This window comes from Anser brachyrhynchus (genome assembly GCF_964034855.1).
Source record: "Anser brachyrhynchus genome assembly, chromosome: 18".
In the NCBI taxonomy this organism is placed as follows: domain Eukaryota; kingdom Metazoa; phylum Chordata; class Aves; order Anseriformes; family Anatidae; genus Anser; species Anser brachyrhynchus.
This window is the reverse complement of record NC_137711.1, coordinates 12,294,502-12,311,451: the sequence shown is the minus strand read 5'-3', so window position 1 is coordinate 12,311,451 and position 16,950 is coordinate 12,294,502. Positions and strand designations below refer to the sequence as shown.

At 45.9% G+C, this 16,950-nt stretch overlaps 1 protein-coding gene across 9 annotated transcripts in view; it reads right to left on the bottom strand.

Annotated features, from left to right (window-relative positions):
* The window catches only part of MYOCD (myocardin), a 252,134-nt gene that overhangs the window by 76,401 nt on the left and 158,783 nt on the right, over positions 1 to 16,950 (bottom strand). For 2 of the 9 annotated variants that reach the window (XM_080560547.1, XM_080560534.1), the window contains exon 1: positions 8,612 to 13,249. The exons of the other annotated variants lie outside the window; for them this stretch is intronic. In XM_080560547.1, coding sequence (XP_080416673.1) covers positions 8,612 to 8,674 — 63 coding nt within the window. In that variant the 5' untranslated portion in view covers positions 8,675 to 13,249. Of the gene's footprint in view, positions 1 to 8,611; positions 13,250 to 16,950 lie in introns of those variants that run through there. 9 annotated transcript variants of the gene reach the window in all.

Here is a 16,950-nt window from a genome sequence, read left to right as displayed (position 1 = left end):
AACTGTCTTTAGGAAAAGTCACCATGTAACATCCCTTTCAGAGGTTATATTCCCAGCACTCAGGGTAATATATGTGTTTTGTTTTAAGATAAGTCAAACAGAACCCCTCTCCCTGGGGCAGGGCACACACTCTGCAACAAAGGAGGTGAAGAAGCATTTCCACCCTGCCGCTGCAAGGCATTGCTGGAAAGCAATGAATTCCTCAAGGAAATCATGTGAGTATAGGACTCCAATGAAGAGAATTAGGCATGGTCTGGTAGGAAGTTTTACTGACTACAAAGTCCTCCCTTTATGAAACTAAAAAGGTTTTAAAATGGAGCAGCCCTTCTATGATGCCCTCTCCAGACGGTTGCTGTAGCAGCACCCCTGAAATATAACAGAGAAAAGAATCACAGAGCCACAGGTCTGGCAGCAGGAGGGGACCTTCAGGACCTGCCATCCAAACTCTTCCACAAAGAGGGACTATTAGCAAAGCCAGGTCAGGTCAGCCATGGTTTGTCTAGCTGAGTCCTCGTGACTTCCAGGGATGGAGATCCCACAGGCCTGCTCGGTGATCCATTCCAGTGCTGTGTTTTCCTCTTGTTTGAGCTTTTCCTGACATCCAGTCTAAACTTCCCACCACAAGTAGCTTTTAGCACTTGCAATCTTGTCTCCCTCTACACAGCCACCTCTGTAGCTGCCCTTCATATAGTTGCTGGCTGCAGTTAGATTCCTTCTGAGCCTCGTTCTCGCCAGATGAAAGAAACCCAGCTCCTTTCACCTTGCTTCACAGGTCACCCGCTCAAGCTTTCTTCTGCATTGTCTCCACTTTCTCACACACACTGTCAGCTCAGGGGCACGACAGAGAGCACAGTCCTCCTGGTGTGGTCTCACATGTGGTGAGCACACACAGGAACATTCCCCAGTTTGCTGCCCATGCTCTTCCTCTGCGGGTGCTTTGCCTTGTTCATAACGAGGGTGTACCACTGGGTCATATTCATACTGCTGTCCTCCACAAAGCCCCAGGTCCTTTTCAGCAGGGCTGCACAGCCCATCAGTCATGAGCTTGGACAGGGGAAGTAAGTCAGAAAAGCTCTTTCTGTAGCCTGTTTTTAGCTCTGCAAAACTGAGGTAAAAGACAGCACAACAGCAAAAGAGCTGTTCAGGATAGAGCTCCATTTCCTAGGCTTCCTAGACATAGGAGATAACCAGCCCAGGAAATGTCTCTGCACCCTGGCTGTGCTGTAAGATGGCACAGCCTTTAACTCCGTCTATGACCAGCAGAAGGGGAGCATAAGGACAGCCCTTCTGGTGACCACAGACCATCTAGCCAAGGATCCAGTCTTTGGTGCTGGTCAACAGCAGATGCATATGGGTGGAGGTGAGAACAGGGCAAGCACATAAGAACACCTTCTTAGATCATGGCCCTCAACTCCCAGCAATGCATCTCAGGGGTTATCATGGGAGCTCTAGGTCTCTCCTGTATGGTATTAGCAATAATTGTATCTGATACACCAGGCACAAGTACTCTAATTGATGCTGGTTGAAATTTTAAGCAGATGAGCAGACCCTCTTTAGGCCTGCCTCTGTGATCCCCGGACTCAGTGGGAAAAACGAACACTTACCACACTGAAACTGCTATCTCAGCACACTGGGTAGCACCAATGTGCCTGAACCTGGTGGCATCTTACAGTGGAGAGGAAGAGGACTGCTGCCCCATAGAATCAGTGTTTAGCAGCACACTCAGGGGGAGCCTGCGGCACCCCATATTCTGCTATGGCCTCCCCTCTGCGCAGAAGCTCAGATGTCCCAGTGCTGCTAGCACCTGCTGCCGTGACAAGGGATGCAGATCTCTGTTCCACCCATTTGAGCCTGCATACTGGGAGGACTGGCTGCTACCTAGGCAGGATGTGATCTGTGCCAGACAGTGCGGGAAGCTGGTTAAGGGCAGAAAGAATGGAAAATGTTCGCTGCTGTTTCTGTTTAACTTTAGGAACTGATCCAGCTAAGATAATAACAGAAGAGTTCACTTTGCCATGTCAAATATGCAGGTACTTTGCAGTATTAAGAGCTGATGCCCTGTTCTTATAAAACTGGCCCCTGCTGATTATGGGAAGACAAAGTTGCCCATAAACAACGTTTTATTTCTTATTTAATGCAAATTCTTGGGTAAAATGAGTCAATCAATTTTTCATAAAGTATAAAACAGAGATAAGTGCTTGGGATCATGTGTGAGTCCCTGTCAAACAGAACCGATAAGTCCGTGATGCAGTGCAGAGAGTGCTTTGCAAGTATTGTCCAAGTGACCTTTTCATTAGTTTTCCTTAAGCAGTTAATCTCTTTTTTTTTTTTTTCCCCAGGATACAGACTATTTTAAGACTCATTACATCATACATGCATTTTAAATATTAACTTTTCTTCCATGTCATGCCTAGGAGGATTTTTTTTTAACACAGTTCTACCTGTCTTGCTGAGTTTTCTGTCAGAAAACTGAGTTTTCCAGCAGTCAGAGTTAAGGAGCTTCCAGGCAGGAATTGAAAGTGCTTGTTTGCAGCAAGAGTGTGATGGCTGAGGGGCAGGATGTGAAACCCAGTGATTTAGGAAATGCTGCCAGGCCAGAAGCAGGGATTGGACCTCTCCAAAGGCAGCCATGTGATGGCAAGGGAACTACGGGGCCAATGTGTGGAGGCATTTACTGCCTGTGTGTGGGGTACCATAAACGGGAGAAATGCAGGCCTGAGCCAGTGCTTCTCAGCAGGGCTCCAGCTTCTACAGAAAAATACTTGAAAATGATTTAGAGAAAAAAAAATGTGTTTCAAAAGTGTCACTGGCATGTTCTTGTTTCTGGCTTGTAAATCATTTCAAGATCCCTGTGCCACTTAAAAAAAAAAAAAAAAAAAAAAGGTACCAGCTTCTACCTGCCAAAGGAGACCAGAGCCTTTAAACAAAGACATTCCTGGCCCTCGGATCGCCCTCACAATGGGTGTACAAAATGCCTTGACAACACCTCTGGTGTATTCCTATTACCCCTGTATTTGGATTCACTGATCTCATTATGACAGAGTCCCTGGTACAGAGAGCAGCTTTGCATGGAGTTCACACTTTATTATTAGACACAGCTGAAAGAACAATAATAAATCAACTTCATCCTTTCAGAGTTAAGGGTAAAACAGAGATCGCGATATTTATAAGCAAGGCTACAAAGGATAAAGCAATAACATGTTTTGTTAGTATCCAGCAGTAACATGTACTGCTAAGTCCTGGAAGCCAGCACTCAACAAACTTCACCTCTACAAAGTGCGCTCACTTTTCTTCGCAGAGGAAAGCTCCCACCAGGCTGTCCCTCACCTTGCAAAATCACAGATGCCCTCTGCAGTGAGGATCATCTCTGGCTCTCCAGCTCCTTGCTCAAAAGATCACTGTGCTGCTGCAGCAGATGACCCTGGGGAACAAGGCAGCTGGTCATCACCAGGACCAGGATGACCTCTCAAACCTGGAAGCATAGGCTGAGGATGGGAGCTCTTATCTTCATCTTGGGCACACTTTCTGCCTCTCTTCAACCAAACTTGCTGTGGGAGAGGGCATATTGGAAACTCTCCACCACCAAATGAATATATTTTGTGCAAATTAGAAAATGTGACTCTTTGTGAGACCAATCCACTCAGAATACCTGGGCTTGCTTTGACCAAAGTCCTTTTCCCTAGACCTTCTGGAGGTCTAGACCTAGTGGAACAATTAACCTGGCATGACCCTATCCAAAAGGATCATCCAGCTGCAGTGATCCCAGCCCCCAGTCTAGTATGAACCCAAAGCAAGGAGTCAGGGCCCTGAGACCACGTGTGAAACAAGGAGAGAAACAAGTCAGTGTTGCCTGTTTAGTTTGGCCCAGTCTCATGTGATTTATTCTGGTGTCTCTGCCACATCAGTGGAACTTTTGAGGCCTCTCTTGTCTGGTTCTCAAGCATCAAGGATCGGGAACCTGCCACCTGGAATACCCCCAAGCATAGATCTCACCATCTCAAGGACCAGAGCAGGGCAGATCTGCTCCAGAGAGGTTTTTCACCTTCACATGGTGACCCCACAGTTTCCCTTTCCTCCTCCAGGGCAGGAGAAGAGGACAGCTGGAAAAATCGTTCACATGTCCATTCCCTCTGCATGCCTAGTGATTCAAGATGAGAAGAGGGATTGAAGGAGTCAGTCAATATCTGACTACAGACAACTGGAGACGACATCCCCCAGTGCCCACCTGCTAGAAGAGTCTTGGTGGTTGGGACAGAAAACAGACAAACAGAAAGGAAGAGGAACCTGCAAAGGAAGAGGAACCTGCCTGCTCCTGTGTAGCCTTGATTAGCTCCTTAGATCTAGTTACTGACTTAGATGTGCTCCAGGAGGTGGGCAAGTGGGGCAGGAGGCTGGTCTGGAAAGCTGGGGGTGAAATGAGCCTTCCCCCAAGATCAGAGGAAAATCTACTAGAGCTGAGACTTCCTGTGTCCCTGTCACTCCTGGCCATGGCTGGCATTATGAAATGCTTTAGCTGACCAAGCTGCACTGTAGCCACGTGCCCTGCAAAGCCAGAACAAGGGATGAAAACATTTCTAGATATTTCTAGAATCATGAATTTCTGCTTTTTTTTTTTTTTTTTTTTTTTTTGGCAAAACTTGCAATATTTTTCCTTCCAATATTTTTCCTTCCTTCTTATTTGGAACAGACTTTATTTATTTATTTTATGTTCCACCTCTCTTTCCCTTGCTGTTACTTCCCATGAAGACTTTTAGGAATATCTACACCCTGGACCATTATTTGGACAGGATTTTTATTCTGGGCTTCTGTTACAATTTTAAAAGAAATTTTCCTTTCCAGCAATGGTTTTCACACCTTTTCATTTTATTACTTTTCAGCTAAAGGCATTCCCTTTCCTGGGTTTCAGATGAGAGTTTCAGTCCGCGATCATAATAAAACATGACAGGATTTACAGAAGTAAGGAAAGCCACTCCCTGTGCCGGTCTGTGCTCAGTGCTGGCTGTTGCACAGCAAATCCTATTCAGTCCAGGAGTGCTTACACCAGAACCACTCCCGCAGCGATTTAGTCAACATGCAGAGGGAGTGTAACTTAGGGGCACTACAAAAACAGAAATGCTTTCTGAACATGCAGCAAGTCAGCTGAGAGTTATCTCCAGCTAAAGAGCCAAATACTTTTGTAGCTACTTGATGAATTGTTAGCAAGCTGAACTTTCTCGATGGCTCCAGAACCAGCTTGCCAGCTCGCCCAGCCAGCACCTCGTAGGACCTGATGCTCGTTGTGTCCCAGAGCATAGCCCTATCACTAAACCTATATGACACACCAGGAACATATGGACACGATCTCATACAGACTGTTGTGGCTGCTGCAAACACATGAAATGTAAATTGTGAAAGTGAAATTGCAAGGAGAGCTAATCTCCACATTGTATTAGACAAAATACCAGCGTGCATGCAGATAAGCACCAAGTGTGAAGTGTCCAGTGGGAGGAGGTTTCACATTCCGCCTGACTCAATGGAGCCTTAAAATAGCACTTCCCACTGCAATACTTTAAACAAAGACATCCAAGGGATTATTAATACCATGAGACTGAAAGCAGTTTTATATATTCCAACACAAACGAGCAGAAAGGGAGTTTCACATGTTTAAGCCATGGATGGGTGAAGGCAGCCACTGCAGGCAGTTCTGCCCCTCCTGAATGCCTGTACTGGGGAAAAAACAGCCTGGCTTGCAGCTCCCTGCATGTGCCTGTGGCATCTGCCAGCCTTTCTGCAGACCAAGCAGAGGAGGAAGGGGACACAATGCTGAAACAGTCATGCTGCTGCTCCCAGTGCAATGAAAAAAAGTGGTTTGGCTCTCAGAGAGGACAAGAGAGTGCATCAGGGCGGATGCTGCTGTCACACAACAGAGTGGTCCCTGTGGGCTCTGACAGCCTGGTGTGTCCCCTCAGCCCAGGAGGCAGTGCTCTGCTGCATGCAGCCACCTGCCGGCGACAGAACTGGCACAGGTGGCCCGGAGAGGTTGTGGAGTCTTTCCTTGGAAATAATTCAAAAGCTGCCTGGATGTGCTCCTGGGCAACCCGCTCAGGGTGTCTTTGCTGGACCAGACGACCTCCAGAGATGCCTTCAGCCTCAACCCCTCTGTGATTCTGTGAAGCAAGCAGGGACCGGAGGTCCGGCTTGGAGACTCCCTGCAGCAGACATCCCCAGGCTGGGCAACATACCCTCCTCTTGCGAGGGGGAGTGTGGCCTGCCCAGTAGATGCTCTGGTCCTCTCTGCCAGCACTCCTGCTGCCGGCCCCTGGAGCTGCTGCACACCCTGCACACAGGCAGGCCTGCTGGCCGGGGATGGGCGCAGCATGCTCTGGTAGAGCCCTCTTCTCTGCAGCCACCCCCTTCCCTGTGCTCTTTCTCGAAGGGCAGGGCAAATTTGGCGGCAGAGTCCTCACTATATTTTACCTGTTCTTCATTGTCTCTGACCACATTCCTACCATTCCCTGGGGCTCCAGAGCCTCAGTTGCCATCAACGTGCATTTTTTTTTTTCTCTGTAGACCTTTATCCGGGTCTTGTGAGAAAGAGGAGCAGAGGAGGTGCCCGAGCAGCTCTGAGCACAGAAAAAAACAACTTCCTGCTGTTTGTTTTTTTTTTTTTCTGTTGCAGAGTGCTGTACAGAGCACACAGAGCCCTTATCAAACTGAGAGGCCCAAGAAATGTCTCAGCTTTCTGTATTTCTACCACTACATTCCTACACGTCACAGACAACACCAAACTGGAATGTTCATTTGCAACGTGCTGAACGAAATGCCTTGAAGCACCCAAGTACCAATTCCACCACAAAGGGAACTGCTATCCAGTGGGTGATGTCGGACCTGGCCCTGGCCCCCCAGGCACCCAGTGCACCTCGCTGTGTGGAGCTGGGCATGTCTTGCTGGTGGTGTTGCACCCTCCTCCTGGGCTGCACAGCCATGGGACACCAGCCTCTGCCCAGCTTGCAACAGTTCAATCTGGAGTCTCCCAGCGGGAAACAGCCAGAAGTACATCTGCAATGTCAAAGGATCACAGGGACTATGAAAAAACTGATACTCAACAAAAATGACCCACAATATCCACACTGTGCTACGTCCTCAGTGCTCTCAAGGAAGGAGAAAGGAAACTAGAGGGACTTCATGAATGTCCTGAACCAAACAGGCTGTTTTACAAGAAACAGGCTTGTAAGACTGAGCTGTGAATTCAAGAAGCAGAAAGGTCCCTTGCTCCTCTTTTTTCCCAATCCCATTAAGCTGACTTTGCTACAAAGTCAAATCAAATAAAATTTGGACTTGTTCTTCCATCACAGTTAAGTCATTCTCTGTCCCTGTGTCTGCCTTTCCCTTCTGCTGTAGATGGAAAAACAGCAGTCAAGGAAAGGGAAAGGGTGCAGGTTAAAAATACTTGCCAGAAATTTAAAAAACATTTTGTGTGTGTGTATTCCAAGCTCCAAATCTGTGTAGAAATATAAGCCAAATAAATGTTGCAACATGATGTCCTTCAAGCCTGAATATTAATTATGTCCATCATTATTCAGTAATTTTTGCACTTACAAAACTTCAAGCAGTTCAATTTTAGTAAAAAGAAATATTTTTGAGTGAACTGAGATAATGCTTAACAGACTAGAGACAGGATTCTTCATGTTCCACTCCACAGTAATTAACAACAACTAATTCATTGACCAAGAAGGAGCTAATATACCCAGGCATGGACCTGAACGAGCCTTTCTTAACGAGCATTTTTTGCTAATTTCTTGCAATGCATGTATGATAAGAGTGCACATGACATAAACTCTGCACCCGGTCAACAGCACAGCAGTGGCAGAATGACAGCAGCAGCATGGCATCTTGCAAAATGTGTGGCAAAGCAGGAATTTATATGGGCTAAAAGCTTTCCTGCAGACTGCTTCTTCTCAGCAAAACTAACTGAGAATTGCATGGTGTGGGTGCTTCTGCAGTCTCTTCTGATTTTACTTCTGTTGCTTAAGTCTGTACTGCAGATACAGAGGCAGTGAAGGCTCTCTCCCTTATCCTCAGTGTAACTATGCCATGGGATCCCTGCCCCTACCCAAAGTGTGGCTGCCTGGATGCCAATGTGTTTTCAGGGCCCTAAATACTTGATTCAGTTGGATTTTAAGTACCAACTCCTAATGAAATACATTGATGGAAAACTGACAAGGACCATGACTGTTAAGGACTGTCAGATATTAATTTGATGCAGGTACATCACACTAGGTCACAGATACACTGGTTACTGTCACAAAAATCAGCAGAGTTTCTGCACTGTGGCTTATTTGTTCTTGTTCTTCAATATGCAATGTTTGGGGTGAGGAGTTTGGACCTGCAGTTCTGGTTCTTGTTAACATCTCATCTGAAAATATGATTAACAAGGATGTATAATTATTTTTTTCACAGAAAAATATTGTTGTCAAGTTAAAATATAGGACAGAATATCCTTTAAAACATTAAGGATAGACAGTGTTGCAAACAGACTAGCAGAAAGAAATTTATCATAAACACATTGAAACAAAACTGTAACTCTCTCTGTTGCCTCTATCTGCATAGATGCTGATAGATTTAATGATACCTGTTGCCTTTGGTCACTGCCTGGTGCACAGCTTGTGAAGTGCTGGGCTGACCTGCCCAGCATGCAGGCACTGCAAGAACATCATTCGGTGGCTGATCTTCCACAACGCACACTTTTTCCAGCCTGGATTCCTGATAGTGAGCACACTCCTGGGACGCAGTCCAAATCCAGGCAGAATGAAATCCTAAACTGTCCGTGAGACAGCATTTGCAGAGCAACCAACTTACAGAAACCCCAGCGAGGTGTTTCCAAAGCAAACATCTTCTATGCAGTGATAGGATCTGAGCTGGAGTTTTTGCTGTAGACAACCTTTGTTGTTTTCCTTATGGCAAATACTAATGAACTCAATGGTAAAATATGGCATTTCCCAAACAGCAAGTCTCCTCCCCGAGATGCACCATCTCTGGTATGGGCCTGTCATCAAGCCTTCGCCTTTAATCACTCAACACATGTTTTCAATCCGCATGTTCATGTGGTTTCATTTGTCGGACCAAAATGCCCTTTAGGTTGGAGCACACTGTAGGACATTGTCCAGGCAGGTTATTCTTAGCAACAAGTGAATTTACAAAGAAAAAGCAGGTCTGTGGTTCAGCCTTTGCTTTTGTTGCCTGCACCACTCCCATCCTATTCTCCAGTCCCCTCCCACTCCAGCCGATATTGTCAGCTGCCTGCTTTGCTCTGTGCTTTATATATGTTACTACAAAATGACCATGAGACCTTCAAACACTGCTTTTTTTGGGCCTGGAAATTCCCTTTCTGACTCTTTCTTCTACACCTATCACCATGAGATTTAACAAGATCACATCTCAGCCAAGACCTTGGCACATCCAGCAGAACTGGACTGTGGATAAAAAAGGCGGTGAATGGTACATGGCCTCCTGCCTGCAGCTAGAATATACTTGGTCTGCTCAACGCTCTCTGATTGGCCATGCATTGGCCCTAAAAGCTGCTAAAGGAGATATAAACCTCTCCATAAATAAAGGCAGCAGAAGCCTGGAGTTCTCAGCAGCCACATGGTATGCTATGGTGTAACAGACCTGTCAACCCAGGTAGCTAAGGCCCGGTTCTATTACAAACCAGGGATCTGCATTTCATAGTGTTGTTTATTTATTAGGCAATAGAAAGCTAGTTCTCTTGAGGCAATTAAAAAGTAAAGATTGCTGTGTCAAAGCACTCTCAGAAAACAGCCTCAATGAGAGCTATATCCACGCTAAATCTTTCCCTTCTATTACTTCCCCTTGGGACACTGCATTTTTGAGATTTAACTGTGTGTTCAGGTTCACATTATTGCTCTGAGCTCTGCATCCTCCCTGTCAGATCCTCCATAGGATTTAACCCACTGCATCTCCTGAGCAGGAGGTGATCTTGAAGCTCACATCCCCACAGAGAAAATAGTTTGAGCCTGTGTGATAAATTACTGGTAAGACCGTTGTTTCATAATGGCTATGGTTTCTAATTGCTCTGTGCTGATCACAGATATCAACCATATTTTCCAAAAGGATGTTTAAGCCTATATATGGTCAGAATATCTTTGGGCTAGCATATTTGTTTTGTTTTGCTAAAATCAGATAGCTAAGGCCCATCACTGACTCCAGAGGGGTGGAGAAAGAACACTGTAGAGGGTAATATTTCTGAAATTATGGAGCCTATGAATTTGAATGCAAGGTAGTTATGTCTCCTTCTTCAGGAACAAATGTTGGGAAGAAGGATACAAGTGAGAAACAGCCCCAGAAGGATCAGAGACCATAACAACGCAGAAGAGGCATTGAGCAGCTTTTAAAGAAACCTAAAAGATGAATTAGGGGAAGTTGCCTATTTCAGTATTGGTAGAAAAAATATTTCCTACAGTCTCCTTTGCCTGTATCATTGGTTACAGGATCATTTGGATCTCAGTCAAGGATGGATATCTTCCAGCACATGGGGAGTTAATGCACATTGGCCACATCAGCTTAGCTGTAACCAGTCCTTTCCTTCACAGAAGTGCTATTAAGTATAACATAAATTATGATGGTATAAGTCACTCCAAGAGCAGTTTGCAGTTCTGTGTCATTGTTGTTAAGGGGAGACTGAAGAAGCTGGCTTATTTGTGTAGAGAAAAGAAATTGCAAAAGCGATGGAATCATGCACTGTGGTCACCTGCTTGTGCCCATCCAAGCCAGCCCCTTGCTGGCAGCTGCCTGCCCCTGGTCTTTAGAGTTGCCTATGCAGCCAGCAGGGTTTAGACCTATTGCTTACTCCACAGGGTGGTCTCAGCCAACCTGTGCATTTCCAGTGATCAACAGCACCTTTCAAAAGCACCACGGGGACATTTAGGAGCAGAGTCTCCCATTCAGATGCAGCAAGGGAAGGAAAAAATGAGATCGTCTCCTCTGTGTTGTGTGTTGTGTTTCTCAAGGGGTGAAAGAGTAGGGCTACTGGGGAGCGATGGCTCAGCAATGAATAGACCCTACGTCAGTCAGAGGTCCTGGACCTCCTCTGGCAACTGAGATCCACAACGTCCATGCACCGCTATAGCTAACTTCAACAAAGCAGAACTGCCCGGGGTCTCTGGGGACCCTATATATTCCTTCCAAGTGGAAGGTACCTTCCAGGTGAGACTTGGCAGGTTCCCAATGGTCACAGACATTTAATAGCATGATTAGGAAAGGACAGGTAGGTGGGAGAAGCAGCTATTTCTCTTCAGTGAGGAGAAAATTTGCTTCTTGGAAGATTTTGCTCTGTTCTTGGTGTACTTATGTGAGGAATATGGTATGTTTTCTTTTTAACTTACTTGCACCATTTTATTCTTGAGTTTTTCAAAGATGACTGACAGAAGGCACTGTTGCAATGGCTGTGTATTTCAAGGTGGTTTTCAGGTATCAAGCCAAACATATTGTTACACTGAAGGAATCATAACTCTGATATAGTTTAAACTCCTCACTGCTGATTTACATAAGCAGAAGTACCTATTAAAGAATGAAAGGCTATTTGTATCGTTTAAACTAATAATCTGCCACAACTCTCCATTGCTGAATGAAAACCTGAATCAGTCCATCTTGGAAACACAATATATGCTGTCAGAATAAATATTTCTCTTTACTAAACAGGACTCAGAGTGCACGTATGCAAACAAATGTCTCTCTGAAGTAAATCCCTAAATATACATATTGTCATAGCATTACATCAAACCACAGTGATATAAAGCTTTCTCTGAACTGTCTCTGACATTAAAAAATGGAATAAAGGATTTGTTCCCTGTTTGTTAAGAAATTTTGCATAAGGACACATAATCCCATCCTATTATTTTCTGAGTTGTGATTATGCGCAGCAGTCTTTACATAATGATGTTCAGCTCCCATGTTTGATGAAAGCTGAAATGTAACATTGCATAAGAATATAGCAAACTACGGATCCCAAAACACCAGTCCATACACTGCATAACTCTATCTATGAATTACCCATAGCTGCATAGTTTGCCAGGGAAGGCCAAAAGAAAGTGGAGATACTAAGATGATTTTGGCTATGCATTAAAAGCACCAGGAAGTTCTTATTTCAAAAGCCAACAATTCAGCCCATTTCCCAGTGGAATGTCTGAACTGTTTTTGAATAGTAACTGACTAGTGGAGTCTCTCACTATTGAACTGAAATCTTCAGGCCAACCATTGCTAGAGTGCTGTGATCTGCTGCACAGAAAGCATAACATCAAAAGCCATAACTCTAGGAAATAACTATCAAAAGCCATAACTCTAGAAAGTAATTCAGGCAAAAGTAGTGCTGTTCTGTTGTTTTCTCAGCCTAAGACTTTAATGTGACACACCCTAAATGTTGTTGAAAACACTCTGTCCCAAAACTTTGTTGCATTGCCTGTGTCCCAGAGAAGATCCCACAGCAGCCTCTGATTCCCTTCTGTGCTCTTCCCTCTTTTGGTCTCAGATGACACTGCAATAAAAAGATGCCCTGCAAAGATTATGTCCTTGGCTCCTCAGGAATAGGTGATGCACCAGATCCAATAGCATGTGCACTACAGCCCTCTCCAGAGAGACACTCCTGGACGTTCTTTGGACCAGAGAAAATGCTTCTTCAGGCATCTCTTCTGATGGTCCCCTTACAAGCCCTGACAGATCCTGTGCTGGCTTTAGCAAAGATGTAGAGAGGCATACTCTGAGGAGGTCCTTGTTTTCAGAGGGATTTCTTTAGCCTTTTGGGTTGCTTGCTCAGATAGACCAAGAACTAGAAGAGTCCCTTCTTCTCTGGCTTTTGAGGATCTACTGCCACATCGTTAATCACAGTGGCAGCACACCAACTAGGTTATGGCTTATGCCAAAACAACATGTTAGCTTGGAATAAAATGTCTCTTGTCCCACCAGTCCACAGAGGCTTCTGAACAGGTGCCTGAAGGAACTTGTGCATAAACGACACCTTGGTTTCATTTCTTTGTTGTATTTTACACAAGGGGAGAAATTCATTTTTACACGTCAGAAATTTGGATTGGCAGATGCATTGCAGTAACCTCATTTTACAGAAAAAAAGCTAGGGACAGAGACAGAAAATGATTTCTCCACTACGCTGCATGAAACAAATGAAAGATCTGAGAACAGCATCCTTAACTTTCTAAAATAAAGAAAATCTAATGTTTTGTTTAGGGAGAACTTTTTTTTTTTTTTTTTTTTTTTTTTTTCTTCTGAAGTAAACAGAAGCCACAGAATGTCCCAACACTGCCCGTCCTGTCCTCAGCCCCCAGGATCCTTCCGGCAGCCCCTGTCTGTTGGGTCAATGCAGTCAGTTGGGCCAATAACTCTGCAGATGGCTTTTGGAAGGGGTCATTTTTATGTCATTTTTTCATGCTCCATGTGAAACCAAAGGAACACATTTTTTTGCTTTGTATTGCACAGTGGCCTTAGTCACATACCAGCAAATTTTCCCCAGCAGTTCTTAACAGTTTGAGATATATGAAAATACATACACACAGAGATGAAAACATAATGAAACCAGAGCCTCTCCGTACCATAATGAATCTTCCTCTGGCGACAGACCGGGGAAAGGAACATGAGAAGGAGATCAAACCACCTATCATTGCTATTAGTAACTTCATACAGCTAGCAGTGTCCCATGCCATATAGACATGCACACACAGAACGAAGCCCCCAGGAGGAATGTTTTATCTCCAAAAGGGAGCTTGTTTCTATCCGTGTTTCTGTAAAGTGGCTTTTACACTTGGCAGACTTCTTGCCAGCAACTCTTGCACATCCAGCTGCAGCTTGCTGCCCAGAGGGCCTGCTGGAGACTGTCTCCACTATGCTTGCTGCTCCTGTCTATAAATAACATTTCAGATGCCCAGGCCACACAGTCATGCTGCAGGAAAGGTCAGGAATAACCGTCACTGCCCAAAGGGATCACTCTCTGCCCCATTGCTGAGGCTTGTTATTTGGGCTGCAGCCAACACTCTGGGCCTTATCATGCCAGGATCACGCTGGGAATTTTCTGACAAAACAATTTTATTGGAAAACGCTGATTCATAGACATCAAAATGTTTCATGGAAATGCACCAGTTTTTATTAATTTACAAGGAAACCCAGACGTTTTTTTTGATGCATTAGTGACTGATAGGCTGCCAGGGTATCCCATGACTCCCAGTGTCTCTGCTTGCAGGGCAGCTGTGTCCTCTACTGCTTCAAGCACAAGAGCCCAACCTCAGCAAAGTCCTCTGATGGCCTTGCTTGAGTATAGCTCCTGACAACCCTTAAATCACAGCATGATGTGGGGTTGTGGGGGTTTTGTGCTCCATGGAGGAGCCCTGAGGGCCAGCAGGTACTCAGGGACTGTAAGTTGTCGTTGCCTTTCCTCTTTGGAAAGCAGGACAAATTACCTGGTTTCTTTCTAGAAATATGGACAAATATATGTGTGTATATATATATATATATATATATTTCCAAAATGGCGATAATACATTTTTCCTCGCACAGCCTTCCCTCTCTGGGCAAATCATCTTTATCACATCAGGGCATTCCTGGAGCAGGAGCCCTGCTGCACTGCTCAGCCTGCCGCAGCATCCCTATCTGCAGCCTACCTCCATGCCTCCTGGTATGCTTCCAGATGCCATGAATTCATGACCACAGTGAGTCACAGACACAACCATCGGGCCCACTGCACTGCTTCAAGGCCAGATGGGACTAGTGTATCTATGAACAAAGGTTACCCAGAATTTCCCTGTCAGCAACTTCTCAAGTTCCTTGGTTGCCCTTCTCCAAGTGGGAAGAAGATCTCTGTGCTGCAGAACAACCTTGCCTTGCCTTGCCTCACCTCACCCCCCACAGGGCTTCACTTGCCCTGAGAGCAGGAGGCAGGTGCCAGACAAAGGCCTTTTCCCTGCAGCTCAGACAGAACGGTTTCACCAAAGCCAAATGAGCACACCCTCACTTAATTCACAGGTGACATGAAACGGGGGAGAGTGCTTGATTCACCAGAGGGTCATGCTGTCATGCATGAGAATCTCATGAAGTTCAACAAGGAGAAGTGCAAAGTCCTGCACCTGGGCAGGAACAACCCCAGGCACCAGGACATGCTGGGGGCACCCTACTGGAAAGCAGATCATCAGGAAAGGACCCAGGAGTCATGGTCACCAAGCTGAACATGAGTCAGCAATGTGCCCTTCCTGCTTAGAAGGCTAAGGGTATTCTTGGCTGCATTAGGCAAAGTATTGCCAGAAGGTAACGAACGGTTCTGGGCCCCGAATACAAGAGGGACATGAACATACTGGAGAGAGTCCAGTAGAAGGCCACCAAGATGATCAAGGGACACGAGCACCTCTCTTATGCAGAGCGGCTGAAAGTGCTGGGACTGTTCAGCCTGAAGAAGAGGAGGCTCAGGGGTATCTAACCAATGTGTATAAACACCTGAAGGGAGGGTACAAATAAGATGGAGCCAGGCTCTTGTCAGTGGTGCCCAGTGCCAGGACAAGAGGCAATGGGCACAAACTGGAACACAAGAGGTTGCATGTGAATATCAAGAAGCACTTCTTTGCTGTGTGGGTGACAGAACACTCCAATGTGTTGCTCGGAGAGGTTGTGGAGTCTCTGTCCTTGGAGATCTTCAAAAGCCCTGGGATATGGTTCTGCGCACCATGCTCTAAGTGTCCCTGCTGGAGCAGGGGTTGGGCCAGAAGTACCCAGAGGTCTCTTCCAACCTAGACCATTCAGTGATTCTGTGATTCTGTGAAATACCCAATGTGATGCAGTACAGAAATTAAATGTTTATATTCCCTGTCCTGTTCCTCCCTGGACCTGGAGTATGGGATATACTGGGAGTTCTCTGTGAAAAGAGGCAGATAATAAATTTGTGCTGATGTTCAATTTCAGTAATTGAAGATGGTGAATGAGCAGAAAGTATCATGAATTTAATAAAATCTTTGCTGGCCTGGAGTACAATGAATGACACTGGTGTCTGCTGGGGACTAGTTGAGGGCTCCCCTCTCCTCTTTGGGAGAGCTATTGTGGAAGCATCCCTCGTCTTTGCACCAAGAAATCTTTTTCATCCCTATTCTAAATACTGGGGACCCTTCTCCCCAGAAATCAGAGTGAATCTTTCCCCCCATGTGCAATTTTTCAAGCAATGCTGTGCCAAGGAGAACACACCACTGTCATGAAAGATGCTGGAGAGCAGCCCTGCAGAAAGGGATCCGGGGGTTCTGATAAATGGCAAGCTGAATATGAGCCAGCAGTGTGCCCTGGCAGACAAAAGGATCACCTGCACCCTGGGGTGCCTTAGGCATGGCACTGCTGCCCAGTCAAGGGAGGGGATTGTTTTGGTCTGCTCTACCTGGTGCGGCCTCACCCTGAGTACAGTGTGCAGTTTTGGGTGCCACAATATAAGGACATAAAACTATTGGAGAGCATCCAAAGGAGGGCTACAAAGATGGTGAAGTGTCTAGAGGGGAAAATGTATGAGGAGCAGCTGAGGTCCCTGGGTTTGTTCAGCCCAGAGCAGAGCAGGCCGAGGGGAGGCCTCATGGTGGCCTGCAGCTCCCCCACAGGAAGTGGAGGGGCAGGTGCTCAGTTCTAGGGACAGCGACAGGACCCGAGGGAACGGCATGGAGCTGGGACAGGGGAGGGTCAGGCTGGGGGTTAGGGAAAGGTTCTGCATCCAGGGGGTGGTCAGGCACTGGGACAGGTTCCCCAGGGATATGGTCACAGCTCCAAGCCTAGTGGAGCTCAAGAAGCATTTGGACAACATTCTCAGAAATTTTGGGTGGTCCAGTGTGGAGCTAGGAATTGGACTTGATGATCCTTGTGGATCCCTTCCAACCCAGGATATTCTATGATTCTCTGAATCTAAAACCAAGCAGAGCAGAAGTGGTGTAACTG